The 22,663-nt window shown below is 33.3% G+C and overlaps 4 protein-coding genes across 5 annotated transcripts in view; 1 reads left to right on the top strand and 3 right to left on the bottom strand.

Annotated features, from left to right (window-relative positions):
* Positions 1 to 109: 109 nt before the first annotated feature.
* Positions 110 to 2,961, bottom strand: LOC102590156 (xylogen-like protein 11). Its single transcript, XM_006361074.2, has 3 exons — positions 2,305 to 2,961; positions 612 to 671; positions 110 to 427 (listed from the first exon to the last, which is right to left on the bottom strand). Exons 1-3 carry the CDS (start codon positions 2,693 to 2,695, stop codon positions 294 to 296), a joined length of 585 nt encoding a protein of 194 aa, XP_006361136.1. The 5' UTR covers positions 2,696 to 2,961; the 3' UTR covers positions 110 to 293.
* A 1,317-nt stretch (positions 2,962 to 4,278) lies between these two features.
* On the bottom strand, positions 4,279 to 6,449 carry LOC102590474 (F-box/WD-40 repeat-containing protein At5g21040-like). Its single transcript, XM_006361075.2, has one exon. It carries the CDS (start codon positions 6,047 to 6,049, stop codon positions 4,427 to 4,429), a length of 1,623 nt encoding a protein of 540 aa, XP_006361137.1. The 5' UTR covers positions 6,050 to 6,449; the 3' UTR covers positions 4,279 to 4,426.
* Positions 6,450 to 12,627: 6,178 nt separating this feature from the next.
* Positions 12,628 to 19,087, top strand: LOC102590821 (transcription factor GAMYB-like). Of its 2 annotated transcripts, none has more exons than XM_006361076.2 (4): positions 12,628 to 13,072; positions 14,774 to 15,134; positions 17,487 to 18,492; positions 18,574 to 19,087. In XM_006361076.2, exons 2-4 carry the CDS (start codon positions 14,775 to 14,777, stop codon positions 18,720 to 18,722), a joined length of 1,515 nt encoding a protein of 504 aa, XP_006361138.1. In that variant the 5' UTR covers positions 12,628 to 13,072; position 14,774; the 3' UTR covers positions 18,723 to 19,087. The 2 variants fall into 2 exon arrangements, with proteins under 2 accessions (XP_006361138.1, XP_006361139.1); XM_006361077.2 differs by having other exon boundaries at positions 14,804 to 15,134.
* A 2,039-nt stretch (positions 19,088 to 21,126) lies between these two features.
* Positions 21,127 to 22,663, bottom strand: part of LOC102591407 (cyclin-dependent kinase C-2-like) — a 6,701-nt gene continuing 5,164 nt past the window's right edge. The window contains exons 11-12 of the mRNA XM_006361078.2: positions 22,232 to 22,302; positions 21,127 to 22,122 (exon numbers count right to left, since the gene is read on the bottom strand). Coding sequence (XP_006361140.1) covers positions 21,606 to 22,122; positions 22,232 to 22,302 — 588 coding nt within the window. The 3' untranslated portion in view covers positions 21,127 to 21,605. The remainder of the gene's footprint in view (positions 22,123 to 22,231; positions 22,303 to 22,663) is intronic.

The raw sequence follows: 22,663 nt of genomic DNA on the forward strand, positions 1-22,663 counted from the left end.
GAGTTATACTAAAATAAGATCCAAACATCAAGTTTCATATGCCCTAACAAGTTTGATTTATAATGGGGTGTAACTCAAGAGAGCTATCCACACCACTCAGGCACTGGAGTTTCGAATTCCACTATATTTCTCTCCAAAAAATAAAAAAGTTTTAGACACTCAAGAGTGAGTTGAATTCCTCTATATCCATAATGATTTGAATGTGGAAAAGATACAGAATAAATAGTTAAATATTACTAATGGGTACTTTTCTCTACTGATTCAAGTGGTAATATTTTTTCTACCAATAATTATTATTGTATCAAAAAAAGATTGTGAAAAAACATAATGACCATGCCAATAAGGAATTGCATCTTGTTGAATACAATGATTGAAGCTGCATTAATATTATCTTTGTTGTCAGATGTAGGACTAGTTGCAAATCCTCCTGTGTAAAGAAATAAAATGGTTATGAAATTGTGTCCTAATTAGTACCATCATTAATTGGATTGATTAAAAAATTTATGGTTGATCCCACTTGCCACCTGCTTTTATTTTAGATTTTTATGAAGCGCGAATCTAAATAAGTCGGGATCTTAAAACAATACCAAAAACTGGAAGAGTTTGTTTACCAGGTGATGGAGCAGGGCTTTCCTCACTTGGTAGTGGAGCTCCGACTGGGACGCCAAGATCTTTAAAAGAAAAAAAAAAATTATACTGTAAACATTATTATTTCATAATTTTCCTATATTTGTACGATTTTAATATTAACAATGTAAACAAATAGGACAAAAGCAGTACAAATATAAAATAAATTTACAGTAGGTTAGTACTTTAAAAGATCTTAAGAGTACAATATAGAGCAACTTTTATATATATCAAACATAAAAATTATATGTGTATGTTATAGTTATAATTTGCATAATTGCGTTTCATAACAAATTTTATGTTTGTTATGAATCTTTTGATTTGTATAATTCGCTAGATATATTCAATTTTCTACAAATTGTTCAATTTTGTATAAATTTATTTATATATTGTAATTTGTATAATAAAATCTGTATTTGTATAATTATAAATGTATAGGACGAAAATATTTGTATTTGTATTTGTATTTGTATATACACTTTTCTCTCGCTTTATACAAACACAAATGCATTTTATACATTTTATACTGAAATGTATAAAATGGCTAATTGTATATTGAATCAGATGGCAAAAAATGGAATGTTTGCTGAGAATTACAAATAAAATAAATTATGGTTATAGCATTTAATTTGAATTAATAGTTTATTATTTCATATAATACCGTCTTTATACCTGTTTCACAACTTTGAACTACTATATTATGGAATTTAAATAGTATTAATAATTTACTCAATTTCACACCCCTTGTGTGTGGGTTTTTTCAAAATTCTAGGTGAATGCGAGATGTTTTTTATTCTGAATCGTTTAACTATTGCTAATGTTTGGACAATGAGTCAATGGGCAATAAAAATCCTATCTCGCCTTCCGACGGATGGAGCATTCGACCAAGAACGTCCGTTGGTACGATTACGATCTCAAAAAAAAAATGTAATTTTTTCTCTTTGATTAAAAATGGGCAACGGACCGTTGGCCATAGTGAATAGAGTGAGAAAGAAGTAAAATTTGGAGCAAGAAGACAATTCAAGGAAAAAAATGTAATTTTTTCTCTTTGATTAAAAATGGGCAACGGACCGTTGGCCATAGTGAATAGAGTGAGAAAGAAGTAAAATTTGGAGCAAGAAGACAATTCAAGGATCAATAATTGAGGCACATGTTGTGAGCTCTCACTCCCATTAATGGCTAATATAAACAAAATGAAAATGTCATTTAGATTACTTTTCTACCTATCTTATAAGTACTATATAAGTATTATTGTTCTAATTGGTAGTGAATTCCATAGGGTGTAGTATTTTATTCAAAAAAAAATGTTTTTCAATTTTTTCATATTTGATTGATCAAATATTTTGAAAAATATTTCTCTACTAAAACAAGTTTCTTCATGACAATGAGAAAAAATAACTTTCCTAAAGTAAGAGAGAAAACAAGTATCAAGTGATATTCTTTGTGTTTATTCCCGACCTTCTTAGCCCCTATCCCTACCATTCTACAACAGGATTATATTTGCTCTTGTGCTTGCGAAACCGGTAATCTGAACTCTAATACTAATTGTCACGACCTAAATTACGGGATCGTGCTAGTTAAGGGCAAATCCAAGCTAAAAAGTAGATCTCCCAATTTTCCCTTCACAAATCCACAGTTCCCCAAATTGAATGTAAGAAACAGAGAGTAAACCGGTACCTGAGCAAGTGCTAGCTGGTGGAAACTCCAAACTACAAGCAGAAGGAAGTTTAAGTGCCTTATCGACATCAATGTTGAACCCAATTTTAGCACCGGAGTGAGCTCGGCCAAGCATTTGGCACAAGCAAATAGGGTTACTATCTAACAATCCAGCAATTTCCGGGCAGCATCCTTTACCCGGAGTAGTCGAATTGCTTCCTCTTTCTACAAATGTTAAGCAATCGGACATGTTTACTAAGACTCTAAGGCAATCAACTCCGGGGCTCGGTGCCGGAGCTGCTGGTGCCGGTGGCGAGTCTTGTGCTTTGGTGGATGGAATCAGGGAGGAGAATAGTGAGAGAATGACAACTGTGGTGACAATGGTTGTGGTGATTTTGATGGATGTGGCCATTGTTGTAGATTTGAAATGAACGTGTTAGCAGTGGGAAGTGAGTGAGCACTGAGCAGAGTTGTAAAATAGTAGTGATGACTTTGCTTTTGGTAGGTATAAGTAAAATTGCCAAAACAACTCCTTTTTTTCCTGTTACTATATAATATTTGATTCGTCCACTTTTAATTGTTTACTATGCTAAAATAAATTGTCACTTAAGTTGGATCCGATTTTTAAGCTTATTAATACACTGGTGACTTTATAAATGTAATCATCCCACTGTATGGGGTCCAATATGTTTTGTTTGGAATTTTAATCACAAGTTTGAACAAAAAGGTGAGTTTGTTGCTTTTTTGTTAGCTGAAATTCATGCATAATTTTAGGAGATTTGAGTGTATCTGTAATGAACTATTAACACCAGAAGATAATTAGTAATAAAGCTAACACAGGTTCATTGCCAGTTTAATAATCATCCATGATGTTACTGTGCTGGGAGGTAGCAGGTACTCGATAGAATAGTCAAATTGCACACAAGTCAAGCTGGGCCAATCACCACCCACATTAATCGTCCACAACGACGTGAGTTGTGACTGGATTTTGGAAGAAGAGTTTCAACTTTCAACAGGGAACTGGTTATGCACAAGGGATGTGTACCTCAGCAAATTTTTAATTTAAGATTGTGCCTTGTAATCAGAAATTGGCTACTTTGGGAAGGGTGAAACACAGAAGACAAGTTCAATCTTCTACATGTAATCTCTGTGTTGGTTGCATGATAAATCCAAAGCAAACACTTTTCACTGTCACTAAATCAAATACTCCATTCAACACCAGAAACTGAACGTTTTGTCGACTGAAAGAAGTTAAGACAGATAAAAAGAAAAGGGATGAGAACTACCATTGCGGAGGTTGATAAAATGAACAACGTCATAACAAGGAACTCAAAATTCAACAGTAATATAAAAGCAACGAGACCTAGTTAGTTACAAGTCTTGCACCCTCCTCGTGATATATTTAGAGTAGAATATGATAGTAGACTGTAAGATATGGGTGTACTCCTTTTTTTTATGACAAGGGAAACTCGCAGCCACTACCCTTTGGATGCGCACATGGCGAAACTCCCGCTTCTATGCAATAGCTCGCAAACCACATAGGAGAGGTAACCCGCACTAGGCAAGCCCAGTGCGACGAGCTCAACCTAGAAGGCAAACCCCTTGCTTTCACTGGCAAGGGGTTTCGATCTTGAGACCTCCAACATGGAAGTCCCAAGCCCAAACCACTGAGCCACCCCGAAGGATCTATGGGTGTACTCCTTTCTTGCCTGTCTTTATCAAATTTGTAAATTCACAGCAAAAAATAAGTAAATAACTATGCTCAATCCAAGGGAAAATCACAAAACAACCTCTCTGCCTTGGTTCATCAAATCAAAACTAGTCTTTAAGAAATCACTGTGTTTTTAAGCAACACTAAATTCTGTGCCCACTATAAATTCCCGAAATGGCATGTCAAATTCAGCAAGATGCCAGCACAAGTTTGTAAACAAAAATCTCATAGCCAACATCAGTTTTTTTAACAAGTAAAACTCTTGACAGATCAAATAAGAGAAATGAGCGAAAGAGTTGCAAATGATACAGATTGTATCTTCACTGTAAATGTATCTATGGAAGCTTTCAACGAAAAAATGCCTTTTCATACATGATGAAGTATTGGAAAAAGAGAATTACTCTGAGGATCAATGACAAACTGCAGTCACTTCTAGGCCTTCACCTTCCAAACCATCTTACGCCTGTTGTTCCAACTGTTTCTGTGACCATCTATTTGGTTCTTCTTTTCTGTAAATGAGCACTGATTATCACGTCTACCTTTATCATTCGTTTCCAGCTGACGATTACGCCTTCTCATTCTATTCTCTAACCTTAAACCTCTCAGAGCTTGGACCCGCTGCTCAATCTCCAAAGCTTGAGAGAAGTTCCAGATCCTGACAAGACCTTCTTCACCAGCACACACAATTCGGTTAGATCCTACATCCACTGCAAACAAATTGCTCCCAAAACCATGTAGCATTCTCTGTGGTGGTTCGACATTGTCAACCAGATTAACAGCTTTAGAAGAAGAATTCAGTGAGGATTTCCGGTTTGTTCTCAACAGCTTTCTCACATCAATAAGTGAAAGTTTTCCATCACTTGAAGCTGAAACAAGCCAAGGGAACTCAAATGCAAGAGAGTAAACAGCATTCAAGTGAGGAATCCAAGTTGCAACCCGCCTGACATGGTACATAGCATTTTCAAAGATTTCAAACATGTGAATAGCTCCATCTTCCCCACCAGTGAACAGAAGCTTCCCGGTGTGGCTTCGCGCCAGAGAGTAAGTATATCCAGCATGAGCATTGTTGATGATAGCAAGTTGTGACCCACTATTAGTATCCCAAACATAAAGATCCGAGCCTGCTGTACTTGCCACTGTTGTATCATGGGGAGCAAGATTCCACACCCAGTCGCTGTGTATCAAAACTTTCAAACACTCCAGAGAAGATCGATCCCAAACACGAATACTCATGTCCCATGAACCACTATACATCCTATTGAAATCCAACGCAAGGCATGTTATTGGCCCACCATGTTCCCAAACTTGGAATTCCATATCCTCGTTCTGAGGTGCTCTAAGATCAAACAATTGAGGATTTTCGTCATTCGCTCTCCAACCATGTATGAATCCACCAGTACCCCCAGCCACTAACAGCCTTGAATCAGCTGCAACTGCACGGATAGTGCAGCCAAGAGATTCAGATGAGGCAATTGACAACCCTTCTTCCAAGTCCCACATTCGCACTATTTGATCATAACCTGAAGTAAACACAAGCTTCTTTGAAGCTAAAACAAAAACTGCTCTAACATCCTCAGTATGACCATTCAACATATCTATAGTATACCGTCCCATGAATGTTTTACTCCGAAACTCCCTCTCCGCAAACAGCTCCTTCCACAACTTCTCATCTGAATGCCCTGCACCAAAAGGTGGCTGCAATATTGGCTGCCCCCACCTCTCACAGTAGAACTCCTTCCACACATGGTGCTCCGATGCAATCTGATACAATAATGTACAAGCACACGAAACAATACCTAGCTCCTTTGGTTCTAACAAATTAAATATTTCTGAAATCAATACCGGAGGAAGTTCAGTAATGGACCGACAACCAGGAAGAACTTCATTACCAGTAAGCAACTCCTCGCATTTTGAATTCACAATCCCACCTTTAGCATCCAATTTATGTAAAGGTTTTCTTTTTTCCAATTCTAATGTCAAATTATCTCGATTCTTAGAAGGTTCAATTGAACAAATTCTCAAACTCTCAATACCTTTTTGGCATTCAAATGCCATAAAAATAGCTAACTAAAACTCAAGAACACGCTCAAATACCTAAAACCTAAACAATTGGACACCAAAAATTGGGGGAAATTTCAAAAACTAAAAATTGAGAAAGACCCAAAAATTCTAATACAAAATCCTAATTAAATTTCAATAAATAGCTGTAGAATCAACCTCTATCGATGAAACAAGCTTCTCTAGAACCCAAAAAAAATATAAATTATATCTGAACAGATCGCAAAAGAGAAAATAAATGGAGAATCGAATAGAGTTTATGCAAATTGCTGTGCATGAATTAGGGATTTGAATATTTGGGGGAAAAAAATTACGAGAGAGACTTACAGAGACATCGAGATCTACGGTGATTAGAACTAAGGGAACGGACGGTGAAAGATGACTTTTTGGTGCGAGGTAAATTTCACATATATCGCGTAATTATAAATTGACAAGGACTAGAAACACGATGAAATTGTTGATTATATACTGAGCTAGCGTTTGATTTAAATTTGTGTGAAATTTAGATTGAAAATATTTAGCGTTTAGATTTGATTTGAGTAAAGTTTGACTTGAAATTTCAACGTACGTCAGCACTTACGATTTGAGTCGATTTAAGGATATTTTTGTCTTTTATCTTTTAAATACTATTTTCAGATTAAAAATAACTCAATTTTCAGTTATTGGACTAAAGTTATCCTTAACAAACTACAAGTTCTTATATTTAGTCTATCATTGTTACATAATAATATTTCATCATCAAAAATTACGATGAGTGATGGGAATACTCCCTTCGATTTATTTATTTAGTTACGTTTTGTTTTACATGCCTCTTAAAAGAAATACTAACTATATGTAATTTAATTGAATTATCCTTGTTTATTACTATTATCTCTTTTGCAAAACATTAATTTTTCTATTAATGATAAAGGTGAAAATAAACAATTAACTATATCTTCTTCTTTTTTAAATAATAATAATGTTGCTTTGTTTATTTTTAATATAAGAACAACAAGACAAAATAAATTTAAAAAGTATCAATCAATATTTAATAAAAAATTTCAAATTTAAATTTTAAAAGTAAAATCATTTTTATTACTCCTAGAAAACACTTTCACTCCCAAAGTGATACTTCCCAAAAAAAAATTATGTCATGGGTGATGGATAGCCATAAGTTTGATTTGTTGTTTTATAAGTTTGGTGTCTCAATCAATATTTTTATTATCATTAACTTTTCATACAAAATATAGAAACGACTAAAATGCAAGGTGTAGTCAATGATCTCAATTAGGGGCATCAAATAAGTGTATTAAAAAAGATTAAATAAAAATTTAATTGGGCTAAAATTGATTGGGCACAAATGGGCTAAAAATCGAATGGGTCATGACATGCTTAATCTTAACATATTGTTATTTAACTTTTATAACCATAGTTTGGATTTCAACCAAAAAAAATAATTTTTAAAAAAGTTACAAATTGATAAATAAATTATAGAAGATATAAAATAGATAGTAATTTATACCTTCAATATAGGAACATGCATTACATTAATGCAAGTAAAGAGACTTGAAAAGTGTTGAAATTGGAGATTAAATTGGTCTCAATTGAAGGTTCTTTTGAAATTGGATAAGGCTTGAATGGGTAGAAATTAGACTCAATCGTCATGGTACGGGATTATTTGGACTACAAGATCAAACTAGATTATAGAGCAAGATTTTCTAAGTAATAGTCAACAAATTGGAATTCATTTATTAACAGATTTTTTTCTTCCATTTAAACTTATTTCCATAATCCTTCCTACCCATAAAATTCTGGACGAACTAAACGGATTATATATATTTGGGTTCATTTTGACACCCCTAACTATGGTTCGCTATTTTTGAGACACAATTTGAAATCAATCTATTATGAATGTGAGTGTAAAATATCAAATTAAAAACAAAAATTCTTCATGTCAATATGTGATCAAATTAAGTGATCGTTTGATGAGGAATAGCTTTTCTTTTTTCACTTTTTGGAATAATATTTTGAGAAACTATTTGACATATATTTAGTATAATTTTTCGTTTCAAATTTTTTTGGAATTCAAAAACCTCCAAAAAGTCACTTTTACCATTTTTCAATCCAAATTGTTCATAATTTTTTTAAAACAAGTATACATATTTATACACAACTTTAAATTTTTAAATACTAATTTCAATTTGAAAACAAATACTATAAGTACTTTTTTTTTCTTTCAATTTTCACAATTCTCATATCTAATTTCCCATTAAATACCCAAACTTTTCATATAGATATGTTAGAAAAATAGGAACTTGACAGCGAAAGTTTTACCCTTAGGTTCTAATAATAATTAATTATATCTTAATTTTCGTAAATAATAATCATTTTGTAAAGCACGATATCTAAACGGATCGAATAGGGGGGTGGGAGGGGGAGTAACAGGGGCGGACCCACGTGGGTTCCAGGGGTCACCCTAACCCCCTCGATAAAAAATTACAATGTATATATAAAGTAAATTTTTTATATTTCTGTAGATATATATATTTTAAACCCCTCAATGATAAGGAGAAACTGATAGCGCAGTGACAAGTCCCCCTGAAATTAAGCTTCATGTCACTAGTTTGAATTCCTGTGATAGCGTTTTATTTTTCCTATTTTAGTTTCAATTCTGTTATTTACATTTTTATTTTTAGTTTTGTTTTATTTTTAAAAACATAGTAAAAGTATGATTTTAAACCCAAAAGAATTCAAGGGTCTCATTTCTAAAGGCTTATCTACACGTTTATACTTTTATTTTTCGAATCTCCTGAACAAAAATCTTGAATCCGCCACTGGGGAGTAAGTCACAACTCACAACACAAAGGAATTCAATACAATAATATATTTAGATTCATAATTAAGTAGAGTTTGACGACAACGGAATGTACATATATTTTATCCTTAAATCAAGTGAGATAAAATAGTTATCTTTAACAAACTCGCGTCATCTCATGAGAGTCAATCCTTTTTGAAGAAGTCATCATTCTTTTGAAGAAGCTATTCATCTACCGCGACTTTATTAATTTTAGGTCTATTTTTCAGGAAAGTTTATTCTTAGTAAAAGATTGACTCAATAAAAGTGTTTAATATAAGTAGAAAATAAAAATATGTTTATAAATTCAATCAACCAATGAAAAAATCGATCACCTCTATATTTTTATACTATATTATATATATATATATATATATATATATATAAAAGAATAATTTTATAAAAAAAATGAATATCATCATTGTTATAGAAACAATTTATAAAACCATCAAATTTAAAGACCACGAAATGAGAGTAATCAGTAAAATCTTAATTATTATTCTAGTTTATATGACTTATTGCTCTTTTTAGTCGGTTAAAAAAAAGAATGATTCGTTTTTATATTAAGTAACAATTTAATTTTAAAATACTCATCTTACTCTTAATAAAATGATTTATAGTGAGGTGATTTGATAGTTAACCTGTGTCCTGACAATTTTACGGACAAAATGATATTAAAAAGTTTCCTAACCAAGTTGAATAATTAGTAACCTAAATTATTAGATAACTTCAAATTTCAAATTCAAAATTAAATAATTATCAACCTAGATTATCATGTAACTTCAAATTTCAAAATTTTAAACTTCAGTTTTCATATTCTAAACGTATCTATGTGTATGCCGTTGTCCCTAAACATGATTAATCAATTTAATAGTAAGAATCACATAATAAAGAGGAAATATATATCATTAAATCATGTTAAATAATAAAACAATTATATGCAAGTATATTTGTTTTGTGTTCATTTATTTTGGTGCAAACATTATGGGTGGAATAAAATATTCCCTTAAATTTCACATTTAAACATTGCAGCATGGGAGAAAGCTTTTATCATATCCAATGAAATTACAAATATTTGTCAAAGATTGACCTCAATAATTTATTTATTTTGAATTTTTGACATTTTTAAATTATTTTTTTTCTTCCATCCATTCAAAATTGTCTTTAGGGACGACTCAATGATTTTAAAAATGAGGTATCCCCAAAATTTGAAGGGAATTTGTTTTAATAATAATAAAGTTATTTTAAATTGTTTAAAATAAAAAATTATACTATATCTTTTAATTAATTTATTTATTTTTTAGTTCGTTTCGAAATATTAAAGAATATTTTTTTCTTTCTTGTCAATTTTTAAATTTAACTTCCATGTAATATGTTTAAGACTACACGATTAAAAGATATTATGGGTATATTATATATATGTATCTTTAGTTTAATACTATATAAAAAAAAAATTATCAAAAAGAAAGAAGAAAACTTTGTATCTCAAAAATAATAAAATAATTTTCTATAGATTCTTCCGTAAGCAAAAAAAAACAAATTTTTTTCAAAAGAAAAATAATTTTAGGTTGCCAAAATAGAAATTTTATGAAATTTATTGAGATGATAAAATGAATTTATAATAATTCTTATAAAGTTAGAAAAAAACAAAACTTTTTTTTTTACCTATTTATAAAAAAGAGAAAAATATTATAAATTCCCCTGGTCTGGCCTTGTTTAGACAAGTACCAAACCCCTTAACAACAATAGTAAAACATATGTGGACAATAATACAAATATAGAAAAAGACACTTTATCTCTATATTAATTAATGTAAAAAGACTTAAACTATACTATTGTAATTAATTATATTCTTCTGACTATGTTCCCCAAGTGGGGTAAGTTTGGTGTGACTAAAGGGATTATTAAACTTTCCTTTTCTAAATCAAACACACTCTTCACTAAACTTCCTCCCTTCATGGTAATTATTGCTTAATTAAACTCATTATTTGTATGTATTAGTAATTAATTAACTCTACCTTTATAATCACTTCTCTTTGATTAAACAAGATTACTAAATTAAACTAACCACTCATTTCCTATCAAACATTCCAAAAATAGTAAAACATTTTTTTTTAGTAAAAACTCTAGTAATATTAACTTTTTATTTATTTTTTCTCAAGGTTAATTTAAACAAAGTTTTACTGCTATTTTACAAAAAAAACTTAAGATTTATTATATCCTTTGTAAATTATAATTCATATAGTTGTCACTTATAAATTATTTAATAATCAAACAAAATTTACAAACTACAAATAAGTGAGATTTACTTCTCTATAAGTATCTTTAATACAAATTAATCGTTTAAGATGTGTGAAAGATAAATTATCAATTTTATATAAATAAAGTAAATATTTGAATCGTGTGAAAGATAAATAGATACACACTCATTATTTCTCATACGAAATAAGGAAAAGATATCAGATGAAGTTATTAAATCGCGTGATTTTTAATAAATGAAAGTCAGGATCCTTTATTGTCATATGGTGGGTCCCATAATTACTACAAGCAGCTTAATCATTTTGTTATTAATAAATACTAATTAAAAATAAAAAAACATATTACTTTCTTAGTTTATTTTTATTCATTCAATATTAATCTAATATATTCTTAAAAAATAATAAATTAAATGATAATTTTACTATATTATTCATTGGATATAATAAATTCAATACATTAAGAAATGACTATAGTTAATTATAAAAATAAATTAAAAATTATGTTATAAATTATTTCGTAATATTTTAAATTAAGCATATATTTTTGATATAGTAAATAAATAAAAGTGGATGAAGAAAGTATAAATAAAAGATAATTAAATACTACTCTCAGTAGTTAATTCTTTTAAACCCCACATAGATTAAATAATTCATTAATCATGAATATATAAATGATTTAACCCCACCACATACCATAAATGAGTGAATAATAAATATTTATTTAATAACAAAAACCCCACATGTTTAAAAAAACTCAATATTTTTTATTTTTTTTTGTTTACAAACTGGTCCTGCATTTTTTCTCTCTCTAGAAAACTTCACCTCCTATAAATGTCAAAAATCTTCGTCTTTCTTCATAAGTGCCATTGCCCATTGCTACGCGTAGTTGTTGAAGAGAGAGAAAGTCAGAGAGAGAAAATGGCGGAAAAAAGTTAAAGGTGCAAAGAGAAAAAGATCCCAATAAAACAAGCAAAAAAAAAAAAAAAAAAAAGAAGAAAAAAACACCACATACCATAAATGAGTGAATAATAAATATTTATTTAATAACAAAAACCCCACATGTTTAAAAAAACTCAATATTTTTTATTTTTTTTTGTTTACAAACTGGTCCTGCATTTTTTCTCTCTCTAGAAAACTTCACCTCCTATAAATGTCAAAAATCTTCGTCTTTCTTCATAAGTGCCATTGCCCATTGCTACGCGTAGTTGTTGAAGAGAGAGAAAGTCAGAGAGAGAAAATGGCGGAAAAAAGTTAAAGGTGCAAAGAGAAAAAGATCCCAATAAAACAAGCAAAAAAAAAAAAAAAAAAAGAAGAAGAAAAATTGCAGAAAAAAAGAAACTTTCTTTTGCTTCTTCATTTGCTTTGTTTTTCCTCTTCTATTCTTAATGGTGTTGTGTTGTTAGCCATTCCTCATATTTCTCTTCTATTTTTCCTCTTCTTCTGCCATATATTCTGATTTTGATTTTGATCTCTCATTTTTACTTTTTTTTTTTGAAATTCTATATTCAGCTGACACCTTTATATTTCTCTTTCTCTTTTTTTTTTGTTGTTAAATATCTCGAAAAATAAGTGGATCTTGCTGCTACCCATTTCGTTTCTCACCGACCCATAACCAGGGTTTCGAGAAAAAAATAATCTTTTTTTTTGTACCTCAAGCTGGACATTTTTGGATTCACATTTGAGTTTCTGGGTTTGGGATTTTGGGTGGTGAATTTGAGTTTTATATTTGCATGATCCATTTTTAGGGTTTGGGTTTTTGGTGATTTGGTGTATTGAGGGGGTTTAAGTGATTTTTTTTTGTTTTTGGGTTTTTTTCTGGGTTCAGTTAGATTGAATCCTGTTTAGTGTTTCTGAGTTTTGAAGGAACTGTGTGGTGGTCCAGTTACTTCAAGGAGTCCTTGGGCAACTTCTCCAGGTTTCTTCATTCAGGTAATTAAATGCAAAAAATGTAAATTCGTGTTTCAGTTAATTGTATGTTGTTGGTGTTTTAGGTAAAATTAAGGCTGTTAAATTACTAAAATGCTAAGTATTTGTTTATCATAATACTTGTATTTTTGGAAATGTATCATGATTTGATTGGAATTTTAGTTGTTCAAGTTTTATTGATTTGAGTGTTGGAGGGTTCTTATTTGTTAATTTGTATATTGTTTTTACAGTCATTAGATGACATGCAACAACATTGTTTGAGGCATTTTCACGCAATAGACTTGACATTTCAGTATTTTTAAGTGAGGCTAAGCTGAGGGATCTAATAAATTGTTCTTCCTCAGCTGGCTCTTGAAGGTTTCATTCTTTTACCAACTCTCCCAGCCAACAACCTGCTAACCCTAAGCTTGCAAGCACCTTGGTCACATCTAAGTCCCTATTCAATTGTTCTATTTAGGGCGGAAAGAAAAAGATCTGCCTTTTGTGGGAAGAATCCGAAAGCACGGGATGGGTCTTCCCTTCCTTTACATCATCCACCACGTGCATTTTGAGCCTTTTTTGTTTATTGTTTATTCTGATGTTTGTTTACTCGGAAATAATTTTGCAAACAAGTGCCAATTGGTACACGAGGTTCCCCTATGTACGATTGATTTCGTTATCAGCAAAATTATTGAGTTTGTTGGTCGATTCGAAGCTAAATGATTGGTTGATATTCTTTTCTTTATGTTGTTCAGTTGCTATACGTCTTACAAAGTATATATTTTACCTGAGTTTCGGACAAATCATTACTTTTCTTGTACATCTGGATGTTAAGCTAGTGTTTTCTTTGTAAGAGTATGGAATTAAGGGGTAGTTGATTGATTGATTTGTAGATAAAGAACTTGAATCCTCTGCTTGCCGTATTTTCTTCATTTTATTTCAAGAAGTTTCTATGTCACACTATTTAGTAGTTGGATGTGATGGCTTTTTAAAAGTTAGGTTCCCTGAATTATGTGTTCAGGAATTCAAGAATAGGTTGTATTTCTTGGAATTAATTTATGCGTATCACGATATTTGACTGGTCTCAAAATGACAAGTCTTTTTATCGAGTTGAGATGTAGGGGCTTCATTATTGGTGTTGTGGAAGTCTCTAAACTGTTAATATTGGAAGTTTCTTTTACCTAAATTCTTAGAGCAGCACTAATTTGTGTCATTTGCACATATTGTAGTTATTACATTTGACCTTCCAAACTTTTGAGGTTGATCAACTGGGAATTTTGAGTTTCTTTCCAAATGTTTGTTTAACGATAATTTGTGTAGAAGATTAAATGTCTTTTGTGTAGAAAAAAGAGCACAAAGATTGTGCTATGACTTGCATCAGGATCCTTACAAGTGCTCTGATTTTTATTATGTCACTTCAATTGGTGGTTGTGATAAGTGATCTGATGGGTTAGAAGTTTGGTACCCTAGGAAATTTCAGAATAGGTTATTTGTCATAAAATAGTTTTCCATTTTTGTTACTATTATTTAAGAATCTCAATCTTGCTTTTAGAAGTTGGCAGTTCCTTTGTTGTCACTCATTGTTATAGTAAGCTCAACTGGCTTTGTCGTGAATGATGTCACTCCTCTTGGATGTGATGCCTTATTACTCCCTTGATCTAGTAACTAACAATTTTATATCCTTTACAATTGCCGTCACTATTATTTACTTCTTCAACCTTTTAGGATGAGTATGACAAGTGAAAGCGATGACAGGATGACATCACTAGATGGGGTGGATTCACCATCTGTCGAAGAAGCTTGTGGTGGAGGAAATACCGGAGGAGGTTTACCACTTAAAAAAGGCCCCTGGACTTCTGCAGAAGATGCAATTTTAGTGGAGTACGTCACGAAACATGGTGAGGGGAACTGGAATGCTGTCCAAAAGCACTCAGGACTTGCTCGGTGTGGTAAAAGTTGTCGTTTGCGATGGGCCAATCATCTGAGACCAGATCTAAAGAAAGGTGCATTCACTCCCGAGGAAGAGCGGCACATAATTGAACTGCATGCTAAGATGGGAAACAAATGGGCGAGAATGGCTGCTGAGGTTTGTATCATCTGAAAATCTGATTTGTCATTGCCGTCTATATATGCTTATGGCTGATCTCTCCTCAGATGATAATTACATAATAAAATCCAAAATGTGATCAGATGTTATTATGTTAGCTAAATAATCCTCTAGAATTTGGTTAAATTGTATCTTTATTTTTCTTTTGGTGTAAACAAACAAATATGGAGGAATTAGAGCTTGTAGATCTGTTAGGCTCTCTGTAAGTAGTTTCTCCCTTTGTCTTTTTTTTGTTCCTCTTTTGAAGGTCTCCAGCATATGGGGAATACAACATTACCAGTTTCAAAAAAAATTAAATAAAAATAAAAATTGACAGTTCAAGATAAATTTTGGTAAAACAGCTATCTTTTTATGCTTAACTTTCTGCTTCACCGACATGATTACAATTAATATACTCAAATTTTTTTATGGAAATTTTGTGAGTTGCTTTCTTGGGATGGAAAAAAACAGGAACAAAAAATTCATACGTAAACCTTATTATTATTATTTTTTAGAGAAGATCCTTTTCTTGAAATGATTTGATGCATTGCTATTATATAGAGGGCTCATTTCTTAAGTTGGTGAATCGTGCTGGTTTAAAAGTCTTAAATGCCCCTTTAAATGATCTAAACACCAGTTTATATCACACTTCTGGGAAACGATTGCCCATCCTTTTACTTTTAATCTTTTTTTTTTAATTATGTGTTTTAGCTGGATGTTATATTTTCCATTAATTGTCAAAATCTATTTTGGATTGATAATCACTATTAACACTTTCCAAATAATGTTTAATGGTCGTTGATAATTATTCTGCGTTTGGGAGAAGCAATTACAAGCTTTCAAGTGTGATGTCGCTTCCCTTTCAAAAACGTTGTATAGGAACCAAAACTTGATTGAATCAAGTTTTTTTTTTTCTGAGAAGGAAAAATGCTAACTTGAATCAAGTTTCAAGTGTGATGTCTAGGGGTCTTGCTTATTGCAAGTTTTTTCTAGTGTGATGTCTAGGAACCTTGCTTATTGCAAGCTTATAAAAATGTGTTCTGTTTTTTGAGAAGCAATTAATGTTCTTTCAGTCTGTTTTCTTATTGTGTGCTATCTGCCTGTTCTTAATTTTTTGGTGTGATGTCTGGAAACCTTTCTTATTGCAAGTTTATATCATTAGATATGCTTATCTTTTCCTTTTTGTATTTTCCTGTTTGTTAATATTTGTATTCTCCTGTTTGTTGATAAGCTCTCTGAACTTCTTAACTTTCGTCTTGCTATTTGTCGTCAATTATTGGGCAGTTGTATGAAGTTATGTCTGATCCTCAATGATACTTGGTTGTAAGAGTTTAAGACTGTGGTCAGGTAATTCTACTAACATAGGAGAGAGGCTGGTCAACTGTACTTTTTCTAGAAACCGGTCTGGATGCTTGGTGAGGTACTGAGGTTATGTTGTATGAAGTTATGTTTGATGACGGATGTGGGTTCTGTTTTAGATCCTGATCAGGACATCAAATTTAAAATACTGTGATATTTTTTCGTATGTCCATTTGAAAAGTTCATTGTACAGTTGATGAAGTGGCATACTTGTAGTTTCTAGCCCTATTGTGTATTGGCGTTGTGCTGTTTCTCTTGGGAGTAAAGCCAGTACTTTCTGATTTCTGTCGTCAGCTATAGTCCTCTTGCATCTTTTTAACACGTAGTTATGTCATCATTCTTAACACTGAGTGGTGAAAATGTGACTAATCATGGCATGTCGAGAAGTGTTATGATATAAATGTAGAGCTTAGCAATGTTAATCATATTAGTTTTCGGAAATCAAGATGTTAAAGTGTTGGGCTCATTGGGATTCATCATATCACAAGGGACTTCTCTGTCTTAACATATCAATTACTATTTATATAATTCAATATTACTCTTGGCAGTAATCTTGATCCAGTGAGTAAAAAAGGTAGGGTACAATATAGAGAAAGGAAAGGCACTCATAGTGAATGCTACATTGTTGGGACCCTGTGATAAATCTCTCTTCACTCTTTCTGAGGCTTTTGTGATGTTCCAATTCCATTATTTTGTCATATGGTGCACATGGTTTTGCTTTAGGTGGTTTCACACAATGTGTGTAACCAGATATAAATAGTGCTTTGTGCTTGGTAGAACTTGTATGTATGGACATGTTTAAATAATGCTCTTCCTGGACTAGAAATGTGGATTTCCCCTCTTTTATCAGTGCATTTAGCTGTTTATCTTTTATGATTTCAGATGAGTTTCTAAAATAACAACTGTGACCTCACCACATTATCAAATCGGAAATATTGTGGTATACCATTCATTATTGTTTAAATTCTAATGGCCCTATTCTTCTCTTTTCAGTTGCCTGGGCGCACAGATAACGAGATAAAGAACTACTGGAATACCAGAATAAAGAGACGTCAGCGTGCAGGCTTGCCAATTTACCCTTCAGATATTTGTTTTCAGTCGATTACGGAAAACAAACAAAATGAGGAGTTGGGTACATTCTCCTCTGCAGATTCACAATATCCTGATTTCTTGCCAATGAATTATGAGATTCCAGCTGTGGAATTCAAAAGGTTGGAGTTCAATCAGCATTTGTGTCCACCAGTACTTCTTGATATTCCCACTGGTGGCATACTTGATATTCCTGGAAGAAGCCTGTTGGCACAGGGTCTTAATTCTGCTTATTACAGTCGGTCATTCCTCTCAACAACGCCTCCAGCCAAGCGTATACGAGGCTCAGAATCTCTGTTCTCTGGTTTAAATGGTGATTGTTCTCCATCAAAAAATGATGGTTCTTTTCCAACCTGCCATCAACATCAGGATGATGGTTCTTTGCTTGCTCAGTCCATGGGATTTTCGTCATCATTTAATCAAAATCTAACATCTGATTATCACCCCTCATCCTTGGGTGTAATTCCTGGCAGCCATGCCCTTTTAAATGGCCACACCTCTTCTTCAGAGCCCTCATGGGCAAAGAAGCTCGAGCTCCCTTCACTCCAAAGTCCGATTGCAAGTTGGGGCTTACTTACTTCCCCTCTTCCTTCTCTTGATTCTGTCGACACTTTGATTCAGTCCCCTCCAACTGAGCATACTGAACCATGTAATCTGTCACCTAGGAACAGCGGTCTGTTGGACGCTGTACTTCATGAATCACAAACTATGAGAGCTTCAAAGAGTATCTTGCACCAGGAGAATTCTGGTGACGTGGTTGATAATTCATGTCCTGATCTCCACATGACTGAATGGGGACAACACGGTGATCCAATCTCCCCTTTAGGTCATTCTGCTGCATCGGTGTTTAGTGAATACACCCCTACTAGTGGAAGCTCATCAGAGGAGCCCCAATTAGTGACAATGCCAGGTGAGACTGATTATCATATTAACTTCTCCTGACAGTTGAAAGCATATAGTTATGTAATTTGATTGTTTTATGGTGTTGAAGCTTGCAAGGTTAAGCAGGAGAAGTTTGATTACGGACCCTATGATGGGAAGGACGATGCATCAAACCTGATCTCTCCTAGGCCAGACTTCTTGCTTGAGTCCAATTGTTTTGGTCATATGCAAAACACTGTAAGATCCATCTGGTACTGAAATACAGCTCTTTGATGATTACACTCTGTTAGCCACACTATCAGATCAAGGCTGTGGACGTGGTTCTTGTGCACGGAATGCCATGTCTACCATCTAGTCAATAAGCTCAACAAGATAATGGTACTTTTAACGCCTTGCAAACATTTTTGTGATGCAAACTTGGATTGTCGTGTCAGCTATTAAACGACTATAGAAGACTGATGTAATATTTTTTTTTGATGTGAGATTGTCTTTAGATATTGAAACACAAAATACTGCTTGTATGCGGCATTAAATTGCCTGCTTTTTCAATTCCACTGTGTTTGACCACGAATGCAACACAGCTCCTTTGTGCTGGGACAAAGTGAACATTAGAGTTTGAAGTATTGCTTTCTCTTATTATACTCCCTTTTTCTCCAAATGAGTTGTGTATTTCCTGTTTTGAGTTATATTAGACATAGGATAGAGGGTTGCAGGCAGCACAGAGCACAAGGATCATCTGTCATCACGCGCAGGTCTTAATGATTGGATGAAGTTGTCTTAGAAGACGCGCGTTTTTTGTGGAATCAATGCAGACTTAGCTAAAGATAGTAAGCAGCGGAAACAATTATGAAGGCAACGATACAAGCTGAGACTAATGCTATGTTACTGTTCTTACACTTGGATTAGGATATGGATATCTGTCATGAGTCCTGTTATTGCTGTCCTAATTGATTGTCTGTGATTGAGATGCAGATGATTAATTGAGATGTGAAGGATAATGTAAATGTTATGAAACTGTATCTAATAAAGCAGATCGGTATCCGACTAAATTCGGATTCTCAACGTCTCACATTGGAGGACACTATTCTTAACATAAGCCACTCCATACTCTAACGGCTACTTAAGGATGAAAGAGTACTTTCAATTCTAATACAATCCTTATAATTGGTATCTTCTCCTTTCGATTTGATTAAAAAAGAGAAAAGGTACAATAAAGGTTGTGTTAGAGTGGTAATTACTCTTCTGTCGTGTTGGGCATGAAGTCACTTTTGTTAAGAAGTACCTTACCTTCCGACGTGAATTTAGGTTAAGTCGGACTTCATTTCAAATATCAATTTACTTTACTGAAAGACGAATCAAGCAAAGTAAGGCAGAAAGGGGCCGCTTTTTCGAGTGAGAGTTCTTTTTTGGGATTAGTCTGTCCTCATTATCGGACGCACCGAATGCGAAACACATAAAAGAGAAAGAAAGGTTTAAAAGGCAACTTAGATATGAGAATGCTTTTGCTAAAACCTTTGGCAAAATGTTCACGCAAGTCCTTCATTTCCTATGGGCAAAGATAGTCATCTCATGTAACGTACTCACAATTCCTAACGTCATCTTATCTTTTGGGATGGCAATTGTGAACCCTTTCACGTCATCACAAATGCTATTTGAAAGATGTCATTCCACTTAGAGATTTTGTGTTCGAGTCTAAGAAATAATTCCCTTTTCTTTTGGTAGGGTATTTCTCCGACACAGTAAATTTGAATTAGTCGAGTTGATGAGTTCCAAATACTATATGGTTATTTCAAGGAAAAAATAATCAATTTTTAAAACTTGTGATCTTGAATATGTCATTAATTTTCTTTTTAACTTTCATAAAAAAAATAATCTATTTACATTTGTATGGCTACAAAAGAGTGTCAAATAAAGTTAAATTATTTTTTAATTCAAAAATGTATCATTCTTTCTTGAAACAACAATTATAAATAAGAAGTAGAATCACATAAACTAAGACGATAGGAGTAATAATTTTTATAACGAAGGAAAGCTAAGAAAGTAAACAGAATACTTTTACTAAAACAGAAAAGGGAAAAAGGTGTTAAATTTTTTTCTTTCATCATCATTTATGGACATATTGTTCTATCGTCAAAATTATTAAAGTGAATATTGTTTCCATATAAAGCATTCTTATTTGATGTTATACCTAATTGTTAAGTAGTAGATTTGATAGAATAACATGGAAATTGGTCGATTTTCCTGCCAACCTGGGATTTTCAATGTAGTAAGGTTCCATTTAAGCAAAAAGTAGACAAGATATAAAAACACGAGACGTGTACATTGAAATGATGCGGTATATTCAAGAAGAGGTGTCGTGGTATAATGTTATTTGTAAATGACATAATATTGATCAATGAAACACGTGTTGGAGTTAATGTCTATATCCAATCTAGAGGTTTTAGATTAAGCAAGAGTAAAACGGAGTACTTGAAGTGTGTGTTCAATGACGTGACACATGAAGTGGAGGTGGAAGTGAATTAGATCATACACTAGTTATATCTCAAAGAGAGTTTTTCAAGTATATTAAATCTATAATCCGAGGTATCATATTGAAGTGGAATGAATGAAATGGTCTATCGAAAACAGCCTCTAACCCATACATACACATTATGCCATAAAATGCATGACAATCTACACAAGTCCAGAAATACTAACAGGCGATACAGTTCATCTTTCCAATTATTCAGCTCACACAAATAAAAGAGCTGTTACACATTTGGATCTTACGATACATAAAAGTTAACTTCAGTATTCAAAAAAAATAATATTCACCACAAATGGATGAAATAAGTGCTCCTTAGCAGAGGAGGATAAATTTATGGTTGTTCTGTTCACAAATAAATTTTGGACGTGGAATAGACAAAACAAGACAATGTCCATAGAACATAAGATACATATTTTACGTAACCTTCAGCGTGACAACTTCCGTATAAACAGGTTTGATCGATGCCCTCCCACACGCTATCTCCCTTCTCGTGCGATGCATGAGGTGGATTAGAAAATCAATGAAGTGTGCGATATTCCAATCCACAGTTTGCTTCTTTATATTTCACATAGTTTGCACATTTTGCTTACCATATTGTTAGCAGGAATGAAGCATTACTGCTGCCAGTTGTATTGTTGTTGATTGCGATTCACATTTGAGCCACGTCCAGTGCCAGAAGACCCATATGGGGCACCGTGGGGATAATTTGGGCCTCCAACTCCCCGGGGACCACTGCTTCCTGGCATTCCTCCTGAACTGTATTGGGTACCCCTTCCTTGAGGTGGGTATCGACCACTGCCATAAGCTCCACCTTGGCCACGAGTAGGGTGACCGTATCCTCCAGAAGGATTTCCACCAGCTGGATATCTGCCCGGTCCTGCTGGAGGTCCATGTGGCTTTGCATAGTGGTGGCTAGGTCCGCCAGCAACCTGAGGATGGGATGCATGCATTGGGGGATTTGGCCCTGGTCTTATTTGAGTATGTCCTTGCCCTGACTGCTGAACAGGTGGAAGCCGACCATGCTGCTGCTGGTGATGCAGTTTCTGACGTTTAGCTGCTTCCTCATGCTGCCTCTGCTGCTGTCGTTTTTTCTTTGTCTGGAACTCATGTGAAGCTTCATAGGTTGGTAAACTGCTCAAGCAAATAAGTCATAATTAACAAAGTTGCTCACTATACGGTATTCATAGAGAATCACTTTTTTGATATTTTAAAGGAAAAATGATCATCTAGGAAGAAATACCTCTTTGGATCGCAGGGTAATGGATCAGTCCAGAAATACTCGGCATCAAGTGCATCCTTGGCTGATATTCTCTTGACGAGATAAAAAGTAGAAAAGCAAGTCAGTCAGGACATTGACATCATTCATAAGAACTAATCCTTAACATCCAATTGGCATTGGAATATATAGCCACACATTTTTAATGTTCAATGATAGGAGTTGGTCATGCAATGAGACTACTGCAGGGGTATTTACACTTCAATTTGTTGACAGATGCAAATAGCATAAGCAGGATATTGGAGAATGTTTACCAGAATTAGTCATGTTGGTCTATGGCACAATTCCTAGCGTCATCAGAGGCACTGAAAGCCCAAAATCAATGTAGGTTCCACAATTTCAAAGATAGGATGGACCCCCCCCCCCCCCACAAAAAAGGTTTTAAAAAAGAGAAAA

Source organism: Solanum tuberosum, unplaced genomic scaffold (genome assembly GCF_000226075.1).
Source record: "Solanum tuberosum cultivar DM 1-3 516 R44 unplaced genomic scaffold, SolTub_3.0 scf00345, whole genome shotgun sequence".
In the NCBI taxonomy this organism is placed as follows: Eukaryota; Viridiplantae; Streptophyta; class Magnoliopsida; order Solanales; family Solanaceae; genus Solanum; species Solanum tuberosum.